The 19143-nt window shown below is 44.4% G+C and overlaps 1 protein-coding gene and 1 long non-coding RNA gene across 6 annotated transcripts in view; one reads left to right on the top strand and one right to left on the bottom strand.

The window, feature by feature from the left end:
* Nucleotides 1-14058, top strand: part of LOC135984027 (uncharacterized) — a 52902-nt gene extending 38844 nt beyond the window's left edge. For all 3 annotated transcript variants that reach the window (XR_010601963.1, XR_010601962.1, XR_010601964.1), the window contains one exon: nucleotides 5437-14058. This is a non-coding gene — a long non-coding RNA (uncharacterized LOC135984027). The remainder of the gene's footprint in view (nucleotides 1-5436) is intronic.
* ATRN (attractin) overlaps nucleotides 1-19143 on the bottom strand; it is a 256101-nt gene that overhangs the window by 121010 nt on the left and 115948 nt on the right. For all 3 annotated transcript variants that reach the window (XM_008169620.4, XM_065598367.1, XM_065598368.1), the window contains exons 17-20: nucleotides 18482-18667; nucleotides 15571-15804; nucleotides 13938-14075; nucleotides 8449-8542 (exon numbers count right to left, since the gene is read on the bottom strand). In XM_008169620.4, coding sequence (XP_008167842.3) covers nucleotides 8449-8542; nucleotides 13938-14075; nucleotides 15571-15804; nucleotides 18482-18667 — 652 coding nt within the window. The remainder of the gene's footprint in view (nucleotides 1-8448; nucleotides 8543-13937; nucleotides 14076-15570; nucleotides 15805-18481; nucleotides 18668-19143) is intronic.

Below are 19143 nucleotides of genomic sequence, written 5' to 3'. Positions count from 1 at the left end.
AGTCCACAGGCCCTGGGTATGGTGCTCGTTGAGATGGGCGCCCCAACCCAGAGATGAAGCGTCTGTGACCAGGTGCAGAGAGGGTTGTGGGGCGTGAAACGGCATCCCTTCGCAAACCACATTGTGATCTAGCCACCATGTGAGGGAGGTCAGGACCGAGTTCGGGATTGTAACCACCATATTCAGGCTGTCCCGATGTGGGCGGTATATTGATGACACCCAGGTCTGGAGTGGGCGAAGCCGAAGTCTGGCATGCCTGGTTACGTACGTGCAGGAAGCCATGTGACCCAGCAGGGTAAGGCACGACCTCACCGTGGTAGTTGGGAAGGCCTTGAGTCCTTGGATGAGGCTCGTGATGGTGCAAAAGCGATTGTCTGGCAGGATGGCTTGTGCGCGTCTGGAGTCTAGAACCGCACCGATGAATTCTATTCTCTGGGTAGGTTCTAGAGTGGATTTGTCCTTGTTGAGTAGGATACCCAACTTGTTGAATGTGCGCACTATTATGTGGACGTGATCGCGAACTTGTTCCTTGGTGCGACCGCGTACCAGCCAGTCGTCTAGGTACGGGAACACCTGTATCCCTTGCCGACGAAGGTACGCTGCCACGACAGCCATACATTTCGTGAAGACCCGTGGGGCCGAAGATAGGCCGAAGGGAAGGACTGCAAATTGGTAGTGCACCCTGTTTACCACGAATCGGAGGAAGCGTCTGTGAGGCGGGTAAATAGCAATGTGAAAGTATGCGTCTTTCATGTCGAGGGCGGCAAACCAGTCTCCAGGATCGAGGGAAGGGATAATGGCCCCCAGAGAGACCATGCGGAACTTCAACTTTACTACGAATGTGTTGAGTCCGCGCAAGTCCAAGATGGGTCGCAGACCTCCTTTGGACTTGGGGATGAGGAAGTAACGGGAATAGAATCCCCTGCCCCTTAAATCCACTGGAACCTCCTCTATGGCCCCCATGGCGAGGAGCGTAGAGACTTCCTGTATAAGAAGTTGCTCGTGAGAAGGGTCCCTGAAGAGGGACGGGGAAGGGGGGGAGGAGGGGGGAAATGAAGAAAACTGGATAGCGTATCCCCTCTCCACCGTGCGGAGGACCCAACGGTCCGAAGTTATAAGGGACCAAGCACGGTGGAAGTGGGAGAGGCGATCCCGAAAGGAGGGGGCTGGATCCTGGGGGATGACTGGGGCGCCGTCCTCGACCGCACCTTCAAAAGTTCTGCCTGGGGCCTGAAGGTGGTCTAGGTGGCCCCTGGTTCTGGCCAGGTTGAGGGCCGGTCCACCTTCTTCTACCACCTCGCCCTCGCCTCCGGGCCGAGTCCTGTCTCTGACGAGGCGGGGGGGGGGTAGAAGCGCTGAGGCTGCGGCCTAAACGGCCTGCGCTGGGGGCCCACAACATGCATCCCCAGGGAGCGCATGATTGTTCTCGAGTCCTTGAGGCTCTGCAGGCGAGAGTCCGTCTTATCCGAGAACAATCCATGACCCTCAAAAGGCAGATCTTGTAGGGTTTGCTGCAGCTCCGGAGGCAAACCCGAAACCTGAAGCCAGGAGATCCTGCGCATAGCGACACCCGAAGCCAGGGTCCTCGCCGCTGAGTCTGCAATGTCCAAGGAGGCTTGCAAGGAGGTCCGAGCCACCTTCTTGCCCTCCTCTACCATGGCTCCAAACTCCTCCCTGGACTCTTGGGGAATCAACTCCTTAAACTTCCCCATAGAGTTCCAGGAGTTGAAATTGTAGCGGCTCAGTAGCGCCTGTTGGTTCGCCGCTCTAAGTTGTAGCCCTCCGGCTGAGTAAACCTTGCGGCCAAACAGATCGAGCCGCTTAGCCTCTTTTGATTTAGGCGCTGCAGCCTGCTGGCCGTGGCGCTCTCGTGCATTCACTGATTCCACCACCAGTGAACACGGTTGGGGGTGGGTATACAAGTACCCACAGTCCTTAGACGGGACAAAGTATTTTCTTTCCACCCCTCTCGCTGTGGGTGGAATGGAGGCCGGAGTTTGCCATATCGTATCCGCATTTGTTTGGATCGTGCGGATCAGAGGTAACGCCACCCTCGATGGGGCATCTGCTCCAAGGATATTCACGATCGGGTCGTGAACCTCCACTATCTCCTCCACCTGTAGGTCCATATTACGGGCCATCCTACGCAGGAGATCCTGGTGAGCCCGAAGATCTATCGGAGGGGGACCCGTACAGGAAGTGCCCGCCACTGCCTCATCCGGAGAGGAGGAAGAGGATGCCTCCGGTGGCACTGGATCCAAGGGGGGGTCCTGATCCCCCTGCTCTTGGGCCGGGGCATCACCTGCACTTGGGTCCCTGGTGTCGGGTGGCGTGGACACCGAAGCCTCCATGCCTCCTGGCGGAGGCCGAGAGATGGTGGATTCTGGGGCCCTTCTGACCGAGTGACCCGAGCGAGAGGTCGATGGTATTGGAGCCCCTTGCTCTTGGTGGTACGCCCACGGGGTCCAAAACGACCAGTGAGATGGTCCCTGAGAGTGGTCCTCTGCCATCTCTTGCCAGTGGCCGAAATTTTGTTCCTCGGCGTGCCCTTGAGGGGGGTATGCCGATCTCGACAGGTCCTCCGAGGAACGAGACACCGATCTAGACGGCCATGGCGGTGCCGAGAGAGATGAAACCATCCCGGTGGGCTGCGGTGCCGCACGGTGCCGGTCCGGAGATGATCTATCTCTGCGCGGTGCCGGCGATCGGTGCCGGGACCGCGACCGGTGCCGATGACCTCGTCGGTGCCGGGAGTCGGATCTGGACCTCGACGAGGACCTGGAGTATGCCCGGTGCCGGGAGCGACCCCTCGACGTCGAGCGTCGACCGTAGCGGTGCCGAGAACTACGTCTCGACGTTGATCGGTGCCGACGATCATATCGGTGCCGAGACGAAGAGCGGTGCCGCGAAGAAGATCTTGGCCGCGAGTACGACCGGTGCCGAGACGATATTCGGTGCCGGGACTGCGAGCGGCGTGGGGACCTGCTTCGGGACCTGGATCGGTGCCGAGGTTCCAGCCCTTGTGATGGCGGGCGCATCAAGGCAGGTTTCCCCCTCGACTGGACCGGGCGAGTCAACGGTGCAGTCGGTGCCGGTGGTTGAGGCGGTGCCGGCTCCGTGAGAGCTATTAAGTCTCTCGCCGCCGCGAAGGTCTCTGGAGTCGACGGGAGGCACTGTATCACCGCCGGCCTGGGGGGAGACGCTATTTGCACCGGACTCAACGGCCTCGGCGCCGGAGTCGACGGTGCCGGAGGCACCTGTTTTCGTTGCTCCACCGGTGGACGCGGCTCTACCCCCGACACTGGGGGAGCTGGCGTCTTCGGCACTGATGTCCCCGTCTTATGGGCTTTTTTATGCCCTGGGGATAAGGACCGGCGCCGAGGCACTTGCTGTGTCTGCGGTGCCGACGAGGTCCGGTGCCGGGGAGGCTTGTCTGACGCCACTCGCGTGGTCGTCGCAGCCGGTGCCGCCGGGGCACTGCGCACCGAGGTGCTAGGTGCCGGGGCCTTGCTCGTAGAAGGAGCGTCCGGGCTAAGAGCCGCCTCCATCAGAAGTTGCCTGAGCCGAAAGTCCCGCTCCTTCTTGGTTCTCGGACGGAAGGCCTTACAGATTTTACACTTGTCTGTCTGGTGTGACTCTCCCAGGCACTTCAGACAGGATTCGTGCGGGTCGCTCGTGGGCATAGGTTTAGCGCAGGAGGCGCACAGCTTGAAGCCGGGAGCGTTGGGCATGAGCCCGGCCCCGCGGCCGGGGGAGAAAGGGGGGAGACGACCCCCTTAATCCCCTGGACTATTTAGAACAACTTTAAAACTACTTAACTAACTTACAACAAACTCTAAGACTATAACTATAACTACAACTATGATACAACAAGATAAGCTAGGGAAAGTGGAGAACAGCTAAGCAGCGCTCCACAGTTCCAACGACCGTCAGGGGCGGTAAGAAGGAACTGAGGGGGCGCCGGGTCGGCTGGGGTATATATTCAGCGCCATGAAGGCGCCACTCTAGGGGGCTCCACAGCCGACCCGCCGGTGTTGCTAGGGTAAAAATCTTCCGACGATCGTGCACGCGGCGCGCACACACCTAATGGAATGGATATGAGCAAGCACTCGAAGAAGAACCTGGCGTTTTGTGCCACAAAACCACAAGCTGCCATGCGTCCCAGCAGTTGCAGACATGTCCTTGTTGGAGGGCTGAGCAACGCTGTTTGTATAAGGCTATTTAGAGCAAAGAACCTGTCGGAGATAAACTCTGCCATTATAGAATCCAGAAATGCCCTATAAAGAGAATTCATTCTGTAGGGGGTCAAGACTGATTCTGAGATTTATCTGCAGGCCTAAACTTTGGAATAGTGAAGTTGTTATTTGAACTGCGCCTCCTGATGTGACTGACCTGTGAGGAGCTTGCCATCGAGGTAGGGAAAGACAACAGAGGTAAAAAGCACCGAAGAGTCCTGTGGCACCTTATAGACTAACATAAGCTTTCATGGGTGAATAACCACATGCGAATGATGAAGTGGGTGTTCACCCACGAAAGCTTATGCTCCAATACATCTGTTATACTGTAAGGTGCCACAGGACTCTTTGTTGCTTTTTACAGATCCAGACTAACATGGCTACCCCTCGGATACTTGACACAACAGAGGTAGGCAGCTATGACCACCATGCTGTTTCAGAATACCCTTGGGGTGGATGACAGGCCAAGAGTAGGACCCAATACTGGTAATGACTGTGATTGAAAGTGAGATTCACCTGTCTCGCAATAGTAGTAGGCATTTTTAGATCAAAGGTCGCAAATCTGTCTCCTAATTCCAGGGACAGAATTACAGCTGCTAAGGACACCATCTAGAATTTCAGAAGTCTGACATGCTTGTTCAATTGTCTGAGATCTAGTATCGGTCTCCAAACCTTGTTTTTCTTGCGTATCAAAAAATATCTTGAATAGAATCCCTTTCCCCTGTGTTGAAGTGAGATTGGCTCCATGGTTCCTAGACTTAGGAGTGATGACATCTCTTGTGTCAGCAATTGCTTGTGAGAGGAGACCCTGAAGAAGGACAGGGAAGGGGGTTGCAAGGGAGGAACAGAGGTAAATTGGGTAGTATAACCCAAAGTAATGGCTTCCAATATCCATTTGTCCGATTTTATAGCCTTGCACGCTTGAGGAAATAGAGAGAGGCAGTGTTCAAATTGAGGAAATGGAATTGTGTTGTGCAGATGATAAAACCTGGTCATTGGTTGGTCTGGACTCAGGCCCAAACAATCAAAACTGGCATTTGGACAACATTGAAGGCTAGGATGAAGCAGTCGAGGTAACTGAAGACTTTTTCTTTGAAAAGCGTGACCTCTGGTAGTTTAAGGCGTCCAATGGAAGGCTGAAAATAGAGCAGACCGGGATTTTGCGCTAACTGAGACCTGCTGAACTTTCTTTTATTTGCAGGTATGTATATCCCAAAGACTTAAGTATTGCCCTAGAGTCCTTTAGGGTATGAAGCAAGTCGTCCATGGAATCTGCAAAAAGCTTCTGGCTATCGAAAGGTTAATCTTCCACAATCAATTTTCCTTCCCACCGAAAACCAGACAACTGAAGCCAGGAAGGTCACCTCATCACTAATATAGTGAAAATAGACCTGGCTGCCATCTCTGCCACATCGTGTGAGGACCACAGTGAAATTTTTGCCAACAGCTCACTCTCCTTTGTTATGGAGCTGAACTGTTATTGATGTTCCTGTGATAAAAGATAAATAAAAGGTCTCCTCGGCCTAAGAATGGGGAGGAGAGATGCACTGTACCAGGGAACCAGGTCTTCCATGTTCCCCGAGGGACTGAGGTGAGATTGCTGAAAACTGCCGGTGATCCATTGCCCATGGATCCCAGGAAGACCAATGATTTGCAGGGAAGAATTCAATGCTGGTCATCCCAAAAGTTGGATGGCAGGAGTCTGGTGTCCTGCCTTTGCAACAGAGAATAACATCTCCTGGAATAAATTGGAGATGCTTGAAGTGAAAGCTCTGTGTGGAAGTGAAAGCTCTTCCGCCTTGTATCAGAGGTGACAACCACTCCTCATGGATAGTCAAAGATGGAGAAGAGAAGTCTCCCAGAAACATGAGCAGTTGGTGAACCAGCCAACCTCATTACTGAGAGGCATCCAGAGATTGCAAGGAGCGGAGACTCAGGCTCATTCAGTACCATAATGTTTTTCAGGTACTGGAATTTCTGTGGTACTGGCACAACCAAACTCGGTATCGGCACCGATGGTGTGGCAGAGGTCATCATGCAAGGCGCTGACGACAATACCAAAGGAGTCGAGGATTCCATTGAAGCTGGTCTCCTGGTAGTGGAAGTCTTTGGTACCAATCTCTTTACTGCTGAGGTATGGGACTTAGTTGAAGTCTTAACATGCTTCATGGTACCTGAAGTACCCAGACCCTCACTAGCACTCCTCTGAGGGCCTGAGGTCTCTGGTGACTAGATCTGCTTTGATGAGGAACTCTCTGTTTTGCCCCTCTTATCCCTTTTTTAAGCTTGGGCTGCGAAGCTCTCAGTATTGGCAGTGAAAGGGGGAACAAATGTTCCAAGTATAAGGTAGTAGGGTTGCAAGGAATAGTTTCATGCCAAACCAACCTAATTTCCTGGTTTGACAGGGCTACTGACCCAATGGATAAGGAGGAAACAGCAGACATGATTTTTTTTTATTTTTTTATTTTAGTAAGGCTTTTGTCACAGCCTCACATGACATTCTCAAACGAACTAGGGATGTGGTCTAGATGGAATTAAAAGGTGGGTGCACAATTGCTTAAAAGACTATACTCAAAAGTATCGGACTGTCAAATTGGGGGGACATATCTAGTGGGGTCCTACAAGGGTCTGTCCTGGGTCCAGTACTAGTCAATATTTTTATTAATGACTTGGATAATGGACCAGAGAGTATGCTTATAAAACTTGCTGATGACACCAATGTAGCACTTTCAAGGACAAGATTAGAATTCAAAACAAGCATGATATATTGAAGAACTGGTCTGCAATCCACAAGCTGAAATTGAATAAAGACAAATGCAAAGTATTTCATTTAGGAAGTAAACATCAAATGCATAACTACAAAATGAGGAATAACTGGATAGGTGGTAGTACAGAAGAAATGGCTCTGGTGGTAGTACAGAAGAAAAGGATCTGGGAGATGTAGGGAATCGCAAATTAAATATGAGTCAGCAATGTGATACAGTTGCAAAAAAGACCATCATCATCCTGGGGTGCATTAACAAGAGTGTCGTGTGTAAGACATGGGAGGTAACTGTCCCGCTCTACTTGGCACTGGTGAGGCCTCAGCTGGAGTACTGACCACTTCTGGGCACCACATTTCAAGAAAAAGGGGGAGGGGGAAATGGAGTATGTCCAGAGAAGAGCTATAAAAAATAATAAAAAGGTTTTTAAAAACTGACCTATGAGGAAAGGTTAAAAAAATTAGGTATGTTTAGTCTTGAAAAAAGACAACTGAAAGTGTTTTTGAGTATGTTAAGTGCTGATATGAAAAGAGGACAGTGATCAATTGTTCTCCATGCCCACTGAAGAAAGGACAAGACGTAATGACCTTAATCTGCAGCAAGGGTCATTTAGATTGGATATTAGGAAAAACTTTCTAACTCTAAGGATAGTTGAGCACCAGAATAGGCTTCCAAGGGAGGTTGTGGAATCCCCATCATTGGAGGTTTTTAAGAACAGGTTGGACAACCACCTGTCAGGGATAGTGTAGGTTTAGCTGGTCATGCGTCAGTGCAGGGGGCTGGACTTGATGATCTCTCCAGGCCCCTTCAAGCCCCATATTTCTTAAGTGCTTAAGAATGGGGGTCCCATTGTGCTAGGCACTGTACAAACACAACAGCAGACAATCTCTGCTTCATAGAGCTTAAAATCTAAACAGATAAGCAGATGCAGAATAGGGTTGTGTAAAAACTTTTTCTACACTTATATTTTGTGACTGTTTACACCTCATTGTGCTCCTTTAAAATAGAGTTTGTTCAAATCTCTTTCAAAACTTACCTCAGATTTATCTATATTTCCTATATATTGACTCTCCACCCCTGCAAGAACTGCTTAAACAGAGTGCCCTAAAAATGACAGTTTACATCTATTTAAAAAAAAAAAAAAAAATAGGGATACGTGCAGTGGTATGTAAATTCTGAAAGGAAAAAAAAAACCCTTACTTTTAATCTTTTAAAATCTGTATAATGTTCTCGGTCAGTTGATAAACTCTTAATATAGTAATTTTGAGAAAACCATTTTGCTCACTACCACAATATAAAAACTACGGCTGGTTTCATTAATGGTGAAGTTAGTTAAATGTCAACACTAGGAAATGTTTAATGCCATACTAAATACATCCATTTTTCATTATTTAGAATTAGTTTATGTACAGTATTTGGATAGCAAATATTTATAAGAAATGGCAACTCACAGTTGACACTCATCTCCTTTAATTCCTTTGGTAGTACAGAAACACTTTCCTGTATTTGTATTACAGATAGAGGCATGGCCATTACACTTGCAAGCTGTAAAGGAGATAAAAAAAATAGTTTTGAGTAAAACAGTAGGGACAGATTTGTTTATCGTGATTAAAAACATTTAGGCAGAGAACTGCAATGTGTTAAAGATGAACTATACCAAAAACGTACTTGTGCCCATTTGATTCTTTATGATGCTTAAAGACCTCAATATCAATTGGGAAGTTATCAGATTTTTGGTTTGTTTTATGTTTTTTGGGGGTGGGGTTAACATTAAAAATATCACCATATACAGGAATCACTGGGTGAAGTTCTGTGGTCTTTGTTATGCAAGAAGTCAGACTAGGTGATCACAATGGTCACTTCTGGCCTTAAAAAAAATATAATAAAATCTATGACTCCTCAACTGCCCTATTTCTGCTGGAGGACACTTTGAAGAACTGGTGTACTAATGTGATGACCTCACAAGGGAATGAAAATTCAAAAAGGAGGAGCTGGTCATTGTTTACAATACCAGACAACAATATTAATACCTATTTTACTCAAACTCCTGACAAACATTTGGGAGAAAAGCTCTGCACGAACAATTCAACACTTCTACCTCTTCTTTTGGGAGCTGAAGGTTTCTCCAGGAAAAACGAAGACTTGATATCCCTGGTATTTCCAATGGTCAACAAGCAGAAAAAACTCTTGTATTTTCCACTACATGCATCCGATGAAGTGGGCTGTAGCCCATGAAAGCTTATGCTCAAATAAATTTGTTAGTCTCTAAGGTGCCACAAGTACTCCTGTTCTTTTTGAGAAAAAACTCTGACATCTTTATTCATAAAGGAGTAGTAAAAGCACAAGACATTTTTTCTTTAGAGTTAATTTAATATAATTCATAGGTTCATAGATTCCAAGGTTAGATGGGACCATAGTGATCATCTAGTCTGACCTCCTATATAATACAGGCCAGAGAACTTCCCCAAAAATAATTCTTAGGGCATATCTTTCAGAGAAACGTCCAATCCTTGTCAGTGATAGAGAGTCCACCCTGGCCCCTTGTAGATTGTTCCATTGCTTAATTACCCTCCCAGTTAAAACTGTATTCCTTATTTCCAGTCTGAATTTGTTTAGCTTTAACTTTCACTCACTGGCTCATGTTATATCCTCCTCTGCTCGATTGAAGAGTCCATTAATAAATATTTATTCCCTTTGTAGATATTTACAGATTGTAATCAAGTCACCCCTTTACCTTGTCTTTGCTAAAATAAACAGATTAAGATCGAGTCTATCGCTATAAAGCATGTTTTCTAATCCTTCAATCACTCTCATGGTTCTTCATTGAATCCTCTCCAATTTATCAACATCCTTCTTGATGTTAGATGAAAATTAGATGAAAGGCTATCACAGTTCCTTTCAAACAGTGTCTAGATTCCTTTTGTGAGCTGTTCAGGTAAAGGACTGAAAGGCAGACTTATCTCCTGTACCTTCGCAAGGGATGCGTGTGAAAGGGAAATGTACATGGCTTCTGAAGAAGTACTGAACTAGACACTTCCAGGATTATAAAAGCAGTTTCTTCAGCCTTCTGATGTAAATTATTTGACCTTATCAGGGTGGCTTGATTCAAATTAGAGCAATTTACATCACTGATTTTAATCATGATTTAAATAAGCAAGCAGAAAACCTTGATTTAAATCACTGATTTTAATTGTGTTTTGCATTTGGACTTTTTAGTTATTTTTCAAAGGTTGATTCTCTTTAGTTCACTAAAACAAGCTTAAATGTGCTGGATACATTAGAAAAAAATATCGAAGTTTATCAAACATATTTTGTATTTAAAACTATCTGATTTATTAAACCAAAGCAGCATTATCTGTAATCAGTAAACTGAACTGATTATTTCTGGTCACCCTTCAAGATTTCAGACGTAGTTCTCCTCCTCTCACATCTAGCCATAGTTTGAAAGAGAATATAAAAAAAAAAAAAAAAATCCTGCTTTTCAACTCCCAATTGGTTTCTTAACTTTGAATGAACTAGTCATTAAACTGAACTAGTTGAATAAACTGAAGAGAAAATGTTCTCTCTGCACCTGAACAAAAGGGTACTGCTATCCAACACTGATTTAGCACTTCAGCAAACTCTGCTTTCAGCTACTTAGCCAGTGACTTCCATCAGTAGAGCAGTTTGATTTTCTTTAAAACTTGGCAGAAAACATGTATTGCTTATTATTTCTTGTATTTAATTTAAATGATAGATTATAATACATTTCAGCCTTAACACAGGATGACAATTTCCATTTTTGTAATAGTATTTTTTTAATTCCTGTATTTAAATTAAAAAATCCAATTTGATTTAAAAATATGAATTTTATTTATTTTAATTAGTCAATTTTTATCCACTGTGGACCTCATAAAAGCCAAAACAATTTATGAACTATAGATTAGCACTCCCATAGAGCAGAGTTCCTCAGACTTTTTCCACAGTGTGGACTGCAAAATAAAGAGATTATCTCAGGGACCACCTCCATTCTCATTCACTCTCATGAGAGCAAACTCCCTCCTCATTCATGACTTCATAACATCTCAGTGGCAGCTACTGCACCCTTCGCATGGAAAAGGATTTATATAGTTTAGCTGTCTTTCAGTGCAATTTAGCAACTCACAGGGCCAAGTTCAGTTCCCCGTCACCACCAGCTGTCTGTGGACACCAGCAAGTGTTCCAGGCAGCACCATTTTAGAATCATTACCAGAGAGGAAATGTATTTGACCCCAGAGATACCAGTGCCTTCTATTTTATTCCAAATACCATTTTTATCTCATACTAACATTTCTTCATGTGAAAGTTCCATCAGAAAATTCAAAAATACTGAATAAACTAGAGAAAACTCCCTTACAGCTATTTTTGCATTTCGATTGGTTATATTTTCTGCCCTTAGTTAACACACTGTTCTACACAGGACAACACTATTTTTAAAAAGCAGCTGCTGAGGCGTGAATTAGCTAGCATCCTGTTATCTTTCTGATATTGCAAATGGCAAGGGGCCAATGAGAAAAGGGAAAAGAACTCTCTTTTGACCAAGTGGCCATAGCTTTATTAAACCTTAAAAACAGCAGCATCCTAAAATAACCTGTCCCAGCAAAACGGAAAAAGGGGAAGACCTCAGCTACCCCCACTTTTTGTTGCCACCTTCCCACGCTTTTTGTCAGTCACTCAAATTCCAAGTATACCAACATTTTTAGGGTCTACAAAGCCTACATTATTCTGAGGCCTACAACTATTCCAAGACCTGACCACAGTTCTATGCAGACCAATGCACAAGTCAGCCACCAAGTCAGATACAAGAGCTCAATTCACAGGAAAGAGGGATTTTTTCCAACTTCCATCCTCAGGAAAGTTGGAAACACCAACCCTGCCATCCCTGACATTAATGTTATCTCATTTGAGGGGGAACCTAACCCATGCTGCGCCATACTGCCAGAACCAACTGACTAAAATTGCAATCCTGTAAATCAAAGGTATGTTGATCATACTATACAATCATAATTACCACCAATAGCTGGTGAACACACAACTACTTCCAAGTATTCAAGCTCCCGCAAAGGCTGTGACTGAAACACGGTGTGTAACAAACTAACCAATACAGACAGAACAAAGAGGAATTAATACCCAAATAATTCCAGAGGAGAAAAAAGGAGGCAGCGTAAAGGATTAAGATAATGGAAAACTGCTCCTGGTACCCACCAGCCAATCCAGTGCCAGTAACAAACGCTAGAAATTTACCAGTGGCAGCCTTTCCAACAAAAAACAGCTACAACTGGCTAGCAATTGATCTGGCATCATGGGATGTAGCCTTGCCTCCCTGGTCTCCATCTATAATCCAGGCTAGCCCTCATGGGTCAAACCATTTTTTTCACCTTGATAGTACATATTGATAGAATGAGGGTAAACTAAAAACTTGGCCAAATACAGTATATTTTTTCTTCTGACATTACCTACTAGCTTTATCACCTATGGATTAAATGTTAATTGCTATCCTATTAATACTTAGCACAGTTTCTAGTTTTTTCCATACCTTTGAATAGAATTTGGCTTGGGATTTTATAAGGATACTAAGAGAGAGAAAGGCATTCCACTCTCACTGCATATGAACGGATTTGAGCATCTAATTCCCTTAGGTCCATTGAAAATCTCTGCTTCAGTGCTTTCCACCTTTGACAGATTTTCATTAGCCAAGTCCCTAGTGGATGTCATTAAGTCTCTGACTCTTCTTTTTTTAGGTGTTATAGAAAACTCTGCTTGGGGGAGGTTCTTTGGAAGTATGGATGGGTGGGAGGATACTAACCACAGACTGTGACAGGAAGCCTTCCCCTCTGTGCCTCTTTAAACCTTCTTATTCCTCAGGCTGTAGACCATGGGGTTCAGCAGTGGAATAATCAGGGCGTACAGCACAGAACTAGCTTTGTCCTGCTGATCAGAATAGCTTGGCCCCGGCCACAGGTACCCCAAGATCAGAGTTCCAAAAAAGATGGAGATGGCTGTGAGGTGGGAGGTGCAGGTGCAGAAGGTCCTGCACCTGCCCTGTTGGGAGGGGATCCTGAGGACGGCTGTAAGGATGTACAGGAAAGAGATCAGCATGGTCAGGAAGGACCTGACACTGACGATGCCGGCCAAGGCCAGGGCAACCACCTCGTTCTGGGTCTCAGCTCAGAAGAACTCCACCAATGGCATGATGTTGCAGGAGAAATGGTTGACGTGGTTGGCTTCACAGAAGCACAAGAGTCATACAACACATGAGCAACAACATAAATTGTTTCTGTATCATGCTCAGATAAATAGGCTGGACCCTCCCCCACCCCTAAAAAAGTAACTTATTCTATGTCAAATTCTGTGTCACAGAGACACACTATAATCCAGTAGTTAGAACTGATTGCTGGGAGTAAAAATTCATGCCTTCTATTGCCAGCTCACTCTCCAATTCATTGCATAGCTTGGGCCACTCATAACTCTGTACCTCAAGGCACCCTATGTAAAGTCAGTTCAAGAATACCAACAATAATAATTCACATAGATGTTACGTGGTTTAATGTTGTATTAAGTATAGAACATCATGCTTACCATATTCCTAGTACTGCCAATACCAGCACACAGCATGGGTTCTACCTCTCATTCTGCAACAGATTTCTTATGTGATGTTTGACAAGACTCTCCCATAACGCATATGCACAGGAGGACTGAATTAATGTTGCACAGACAGCCTTAATTCTGGCATTTCCTATTTTTTGAGAGCTTGGCTTTGCAACCTTAATGTTCTTTTAGTGTAGTTTGGGTATGTAATAAATGAAATACATTAGCTGATATACACAAGAGGGATCTGATTTCCACTCAGATACTATGGCGATAAACTGCAGTATAAAATCCCCGAGATTTGATTATACTACAGATTTAAGACTTCACTTACACTGGCATGTTCCTCCATTAGTAGGATCTCCATAGTAGCCGGATATACAAGTCTCACAGTGTTTGCCAGTTGTCAGGTTCTCACACTTTTCACAGATGCTTTCATTTACACATTTACTGTGCCCATTGCACTGGCAGGCTGAGGGAACAAAGAGATACTTGATAGTTGTGCTCAAATATAGTGCTTCACACAATGTCTGAAGAATCTGATCTGCATTTTGGGTTAGCAGCTTAATCATGTTATGAATGGAACTACCTCATGCAAGTTCTGAATTGGAAAGAGACCCTAGGCCGTGACATCTGAGACCATCAAGAAGATGGCTGTTTCAAATGTAAAATGTTAGAGAGGTATAAAATAAATTGATTACCAAAGTATACAACAGAGATACTGTTCTGACTGGACTGGAAGCAACAATTGGGAGAGGTTCATGGGGTTGGAGGGAGGCAGGCAGTCCACATATTTCTGGGATCCTCACTACATAATTCAACGCAAATGTGCTGCATAAGAAACTGGGCCTTGCTAATAGTCAACTGAATGTTTTATTTAGAAAATAAGAACTGCATTTCTTCTTATTTTCATTCATTCCTCCTGTTTAAATATACTTAAAAGTGATTAATATAAAGACTAAAATGCTGTAGTCTGACTGTGGACTCCTTCCTTTTCAAAATCAAATTTACATTCTTTGTGTGTATTTCACTTTTTTCCTCTTCATTTAGTAATAGGAAATTAAGTTCTGCAATCATTTAAGCATTTGGTCTTTCACCTGGAGTCTAAGGCTATGTCTATACTACACAGCTTTTAGCAGGGGTGAAAGTGGGCTGGTACAATACGGCGTACCGGTAAGAAGCTGGTACCGGCCCGTACGCAGCCGATGTTAAAGCACTGTCGCTGCCCCTTTTGCCTCCCCGTTGGCAGCCCTGCCGGTAGGGACCGTACCACCAGGGCCGCTGACGGGGGTGGGTAGGGCAAAAGGGGCAGTGGCGTTAAAGCACTGCTGCGGCAAGGGACCCTCCTTAAAGCACTGTGCCCCTTCTTCCCCCCCCCCACCCACCCATTGGCAGAGCCGCCGACAGGGGGGGCAAAAGGGGCAGCTGCCCTGGAGCTGGCGATTTAAAAGGGCCCATGGCTCCCGGAGCCCCGGGCCCTTTTAAATCGCCACCGGCGCCCCGGGTGGCAAGGGTCAGGCAGCATGGATGGGCTGGCCGGGGGAGGCTGACTCCCAGCCCTGCCCCTTCCGCCCGAGGTCCTGCCCCTTCCGAGGGCTCAGAGCCGGACCCCCGTACCGATAAGAGTTTAATATTACTTTTTCCCCTGGCTTTTAGCAACATGGCTGGGTCACCACAGCCGTGCCACTAAGAGTCAATCAGCGTAGCCGCTGTTTGTCTGCCCTCCTGCCGACAAAAAACTTCTATTCCCAATGCGGCGTTCACGTTGTCGGCAGGAGAGCGCTCCTGCCGACAACGTGCTGTTCACACTGACACTTGCCGTGGCAAAACTTTTGTCTTGTGGCGGGGAGGGAGGGTTTAACACCTCTGAAAGACAAAAGTTTTGTCGTTCAATTGCCAGTGTAGACATAGCCTAAGTTGTATGACCCCTGAAGTGTTTCAATTATTAAAAAAAACTGCTCAGTTACCTGGACACTGGATAAAGGACCAGTTGTATTTGTTCTCTGCTGGGCACATGCTGACATTAAGGATGGGTTCCAGGTAGGATTTTCCTGTTGTTGGTGGCGATGGCATCTTTACTGGACCTCTGTAGGAGCCTTCCAGGCATTTCCCCTTTCCTGTGTTACTAGGGTCCGTACACCAACCACAGCCAGGCTGTTCCAAACAATGAGCACATGTGCAGTAGCCAGAACAGTTTGCAGCTTTGAAAATAAATGTCAAATGGTAAAATAAACCATTGGACGCCTCCCAAGACAAGACAATATTTGAAATAAGAATCTTCATAGGCCTTTTATTGACCTTGAGACTGATCCTTACAAGTTGGAATCAACGTTCATTCTAATACATTTATAAACAGATGTATTTTCATGAATTTCTATTAGTGTACTTAATCCGACAATCTCAAAGCTTGCTTTTAAACTTTATTACAGACGAAAACAAAAAACAAAAAAAAGGCCTGTTATCCAAATTGGTACAGTAAGGCACAGAGTCTAAATCATTTAACCAGTTACAGAGAAAGCCATTAAACAGCAGAACAACACCCAGTCCCTTTCTAACATTTAAACAATGCACACTAAAATTTTGCTGAATGTTTTCAATTAACTATTTGAATTATAACTGTCTTATTTACAATAAAATATTAGAAAGATAAAATACATGATCTCCAAATGAAGGAAAGAAACCCATTTAATTTGATTAACCAATGACCTGTTTCAAATCTTTACTGAGATGTACCCCACTTTATTTATACATGAACCATATACAGCTTAATATTACATGATTCTATATCAAATATAAACCTACATTAGAAAGAAGGGGTTATCAAGGTAATTTGTCCTCAGTCTACTGTCTCCACAGAACCACTTGGTAGAAATTGAGTGCAGCACCATGCAGACGCAAAACATTCTAAAGCAAACTTGACAGTTAGGGGGCATATGAAGATCCCTCAAGCCCAGCGTTCTGCTGAGCTAGGGTGTAAATTCCACACACCCATTAGCTATTCCTCAGTTCCTTGTTAATAAGTGTGACTGTTTCAGTGATGACATAGAAATTGTCTTATTTGCAGGATCAAGCTCAATGCTGTGCTATTCTACTTCAATACACAGTTTCATTCAATCACAAATTTGAGCTTGAACAAATGAAGAAAGATTTTCTGTTCTCAGAGAGGACTATAATGTCTTTCTATCTTAACTACTGAATTCTTGGCAGCGTTTGCATTTTGACTTTAGAGGTAGAAAATATGCTTCTATTATTTTGCTCCATTCAATCACGTCCCCTATCACTTCCTTCAACTTCAGGCATGTGGAGTAAAATACCAACTATCTGTTTATGAATTAATAATTTAAAACTAATCATTTTACAGTGTTTATAAGTAATTTTCATATTCACTGAAGAGAGAATAAAAAGAAACAACCTATTGCAAATACTGTAGAAGGAAAAATAAGCCAGCTTCATCCATGTCAAGGTGTCCCCCCCACTCTGAACTTTAGGGTACAGATGTGGGGACCTGCATGAATAACCCCTAAGCCAATTTAGGCAAAACAGTCGCTGCCACCACCAAATGTTTTTAAAAAACGTTTGAGGGATTGCCATTTGGGAACTCTGCCTTCCCCCAAATATTTCCCCAGTCCTTATCCCCCCTTTCCTGGCAGGATTTGACTAATTTCCCTCCCCCAAGTCTCTATACCCTTTTTCCTGGGTAGACTCAAGAAAATTCCCTCCACCAAATCCTTGGATCTTAAAACAACGAAAAATCAATCAGGTTCTTAAAAGAAGACTTTTAATTAAAGAAAAAGGGTGAAAGGAATACCTCTGTGAGATTAGAAAGCAAGATGATCTCACAGACAACAGATTGAAAACACAGAGGATTTCCCTCTGGACAAAACCTTAAAGTTACACAAAAACCCAATTTGATTCTCCCTCTATGTTTGCAAAAGAAATTACAAATAGAAATAAAAGTAATTTAATACATTCCTTCTCTAATTACTCACTACCCTGTTAGGAGTGGGATGGTTCCTTCTCCCTGTCCGGCAAAAGCACACACAGAACAGACAAAGACTCCCTCCTCCCAACTTTGAAAGTATCTTATTCCCTTATTGGTCCTTCTGATCAGGTGTCAGCTAGGTACTGTGAACTTCTTAACCCTTTACAGGTAAAAGAAGAATTAACACTTAACTGTCTGTTTATGACAGTCCAGAACCATATCTTCAGACTCCCTGACCAGCCTCCAGCAGTTTCTAGATCCTAGCAAACTCAGCCCCCCTAATTTCCCTCTAAAATATTTAATGATAATTCATTCCCCCAACTACACCATTCTCTATTACCAATGATTTTGCCCAGACCCCCATTCCCCGAGGCTGCTACAAAATTCTATAACCTCTTTATGGTTTCAAAATACACAAAACAAGAACCTTGCTGTTTTCCTCATTGCTCTTTAGCTTTTAGAATAGCTCTCATTTCAATACACAGATCAAATTAGAAATGAATACTTCTAACTTAGCAAAAATATTTTACATATGTTTTGCTAATATAAACGTTTCAGAATGACACATTGAAAAATTTACAAAATTCGGAAAAAAATACTGGATGTGTTTTCTTCCTGAAAAAAATGAGTTTTCATAACCCCATTTGAGAGCTTACGTTATTTGCTGTTTAGGTTAGAGCCATACTTTAGTGCACAATCCTGCTTAACACCTTCCATGAAACATAACATGTTCAAGGACTGGTCCTTACATTTGCAGAGATCATGCAATCAGGGAATCTGTGATTTTTCTAACACTATGTAACTGCATATGATCTTGTCACATTAAATTGGTTAGCAATTTATGCAAAGCCAAGCTTTCTTAGACCATCTTTCCAGGTACAGAGGAAATTACTTACGTGGACAGCTGCTCATGGTGTACCACTCCATGCACTGGCCATAGGGGAAAGAGGCCACGTAAGCATTTGAGTCCACGCACTGTTTCATGTTACTGCACCACATGCACTCAGAGCTGCCACTCGTGCACTCTCCACATGCCGCCCTCAAGGCACAGGGTGTGCGACATTGCTTGGCACTGTGGTTAGCTGGGCATTAAGAAACAATACTTAATGACATGGGAAAACAGATTACACAATATTCTATTTTACAGTAGTAAATTACAGGCCTTTGCTCATTTGCACAATAAAAAAATATAGAGGTGAATCACTCTTTGTCCATTAGTCAAACTGGGAAGTTCAGTGTGACTAATATACTAGAGCTGGGTGAATACTGGTTGCTGGTTTTTTTGGTTTGCTGGCAGCTCTGAAAAATTGAAAACAGCTTAGTTTCAGGTTGAACCAAAAATAAAATATTTTCAAAATTTCTGATGAATCAAGAAGTCAACAAAAATTGAGTTAGGTTGAAACAAAACATTTAGTTTTAACCTAACTTGAAATTTTTTTGTTCCATTTTCAGAATGAACTCTTCCTTTGCTTTTGTCAAAATGCCCAAATTTGAAACAAACAAATCTGGTCGAAACAAAATGGCATTGCCAAAAAATTTTGATATTTTTGGTTTGGTC

The sequence above is a fragment of the Chrysemys picta genome, chromosome 5 (assembly GCF_011386835.1).
Source record: "Chrysemys picta bellii isolate R12L10 chromosome 5, ASM1138683v2, whole genome shotgun sequence".
NCBI lineage: Eukaryota > Metazoa > Chordata > Testudines > Emydidae > Chrysemys > Chrysemys picta.
This window is presented reverse-complemented; position numbering and strand designations above follow the sequence as displayed.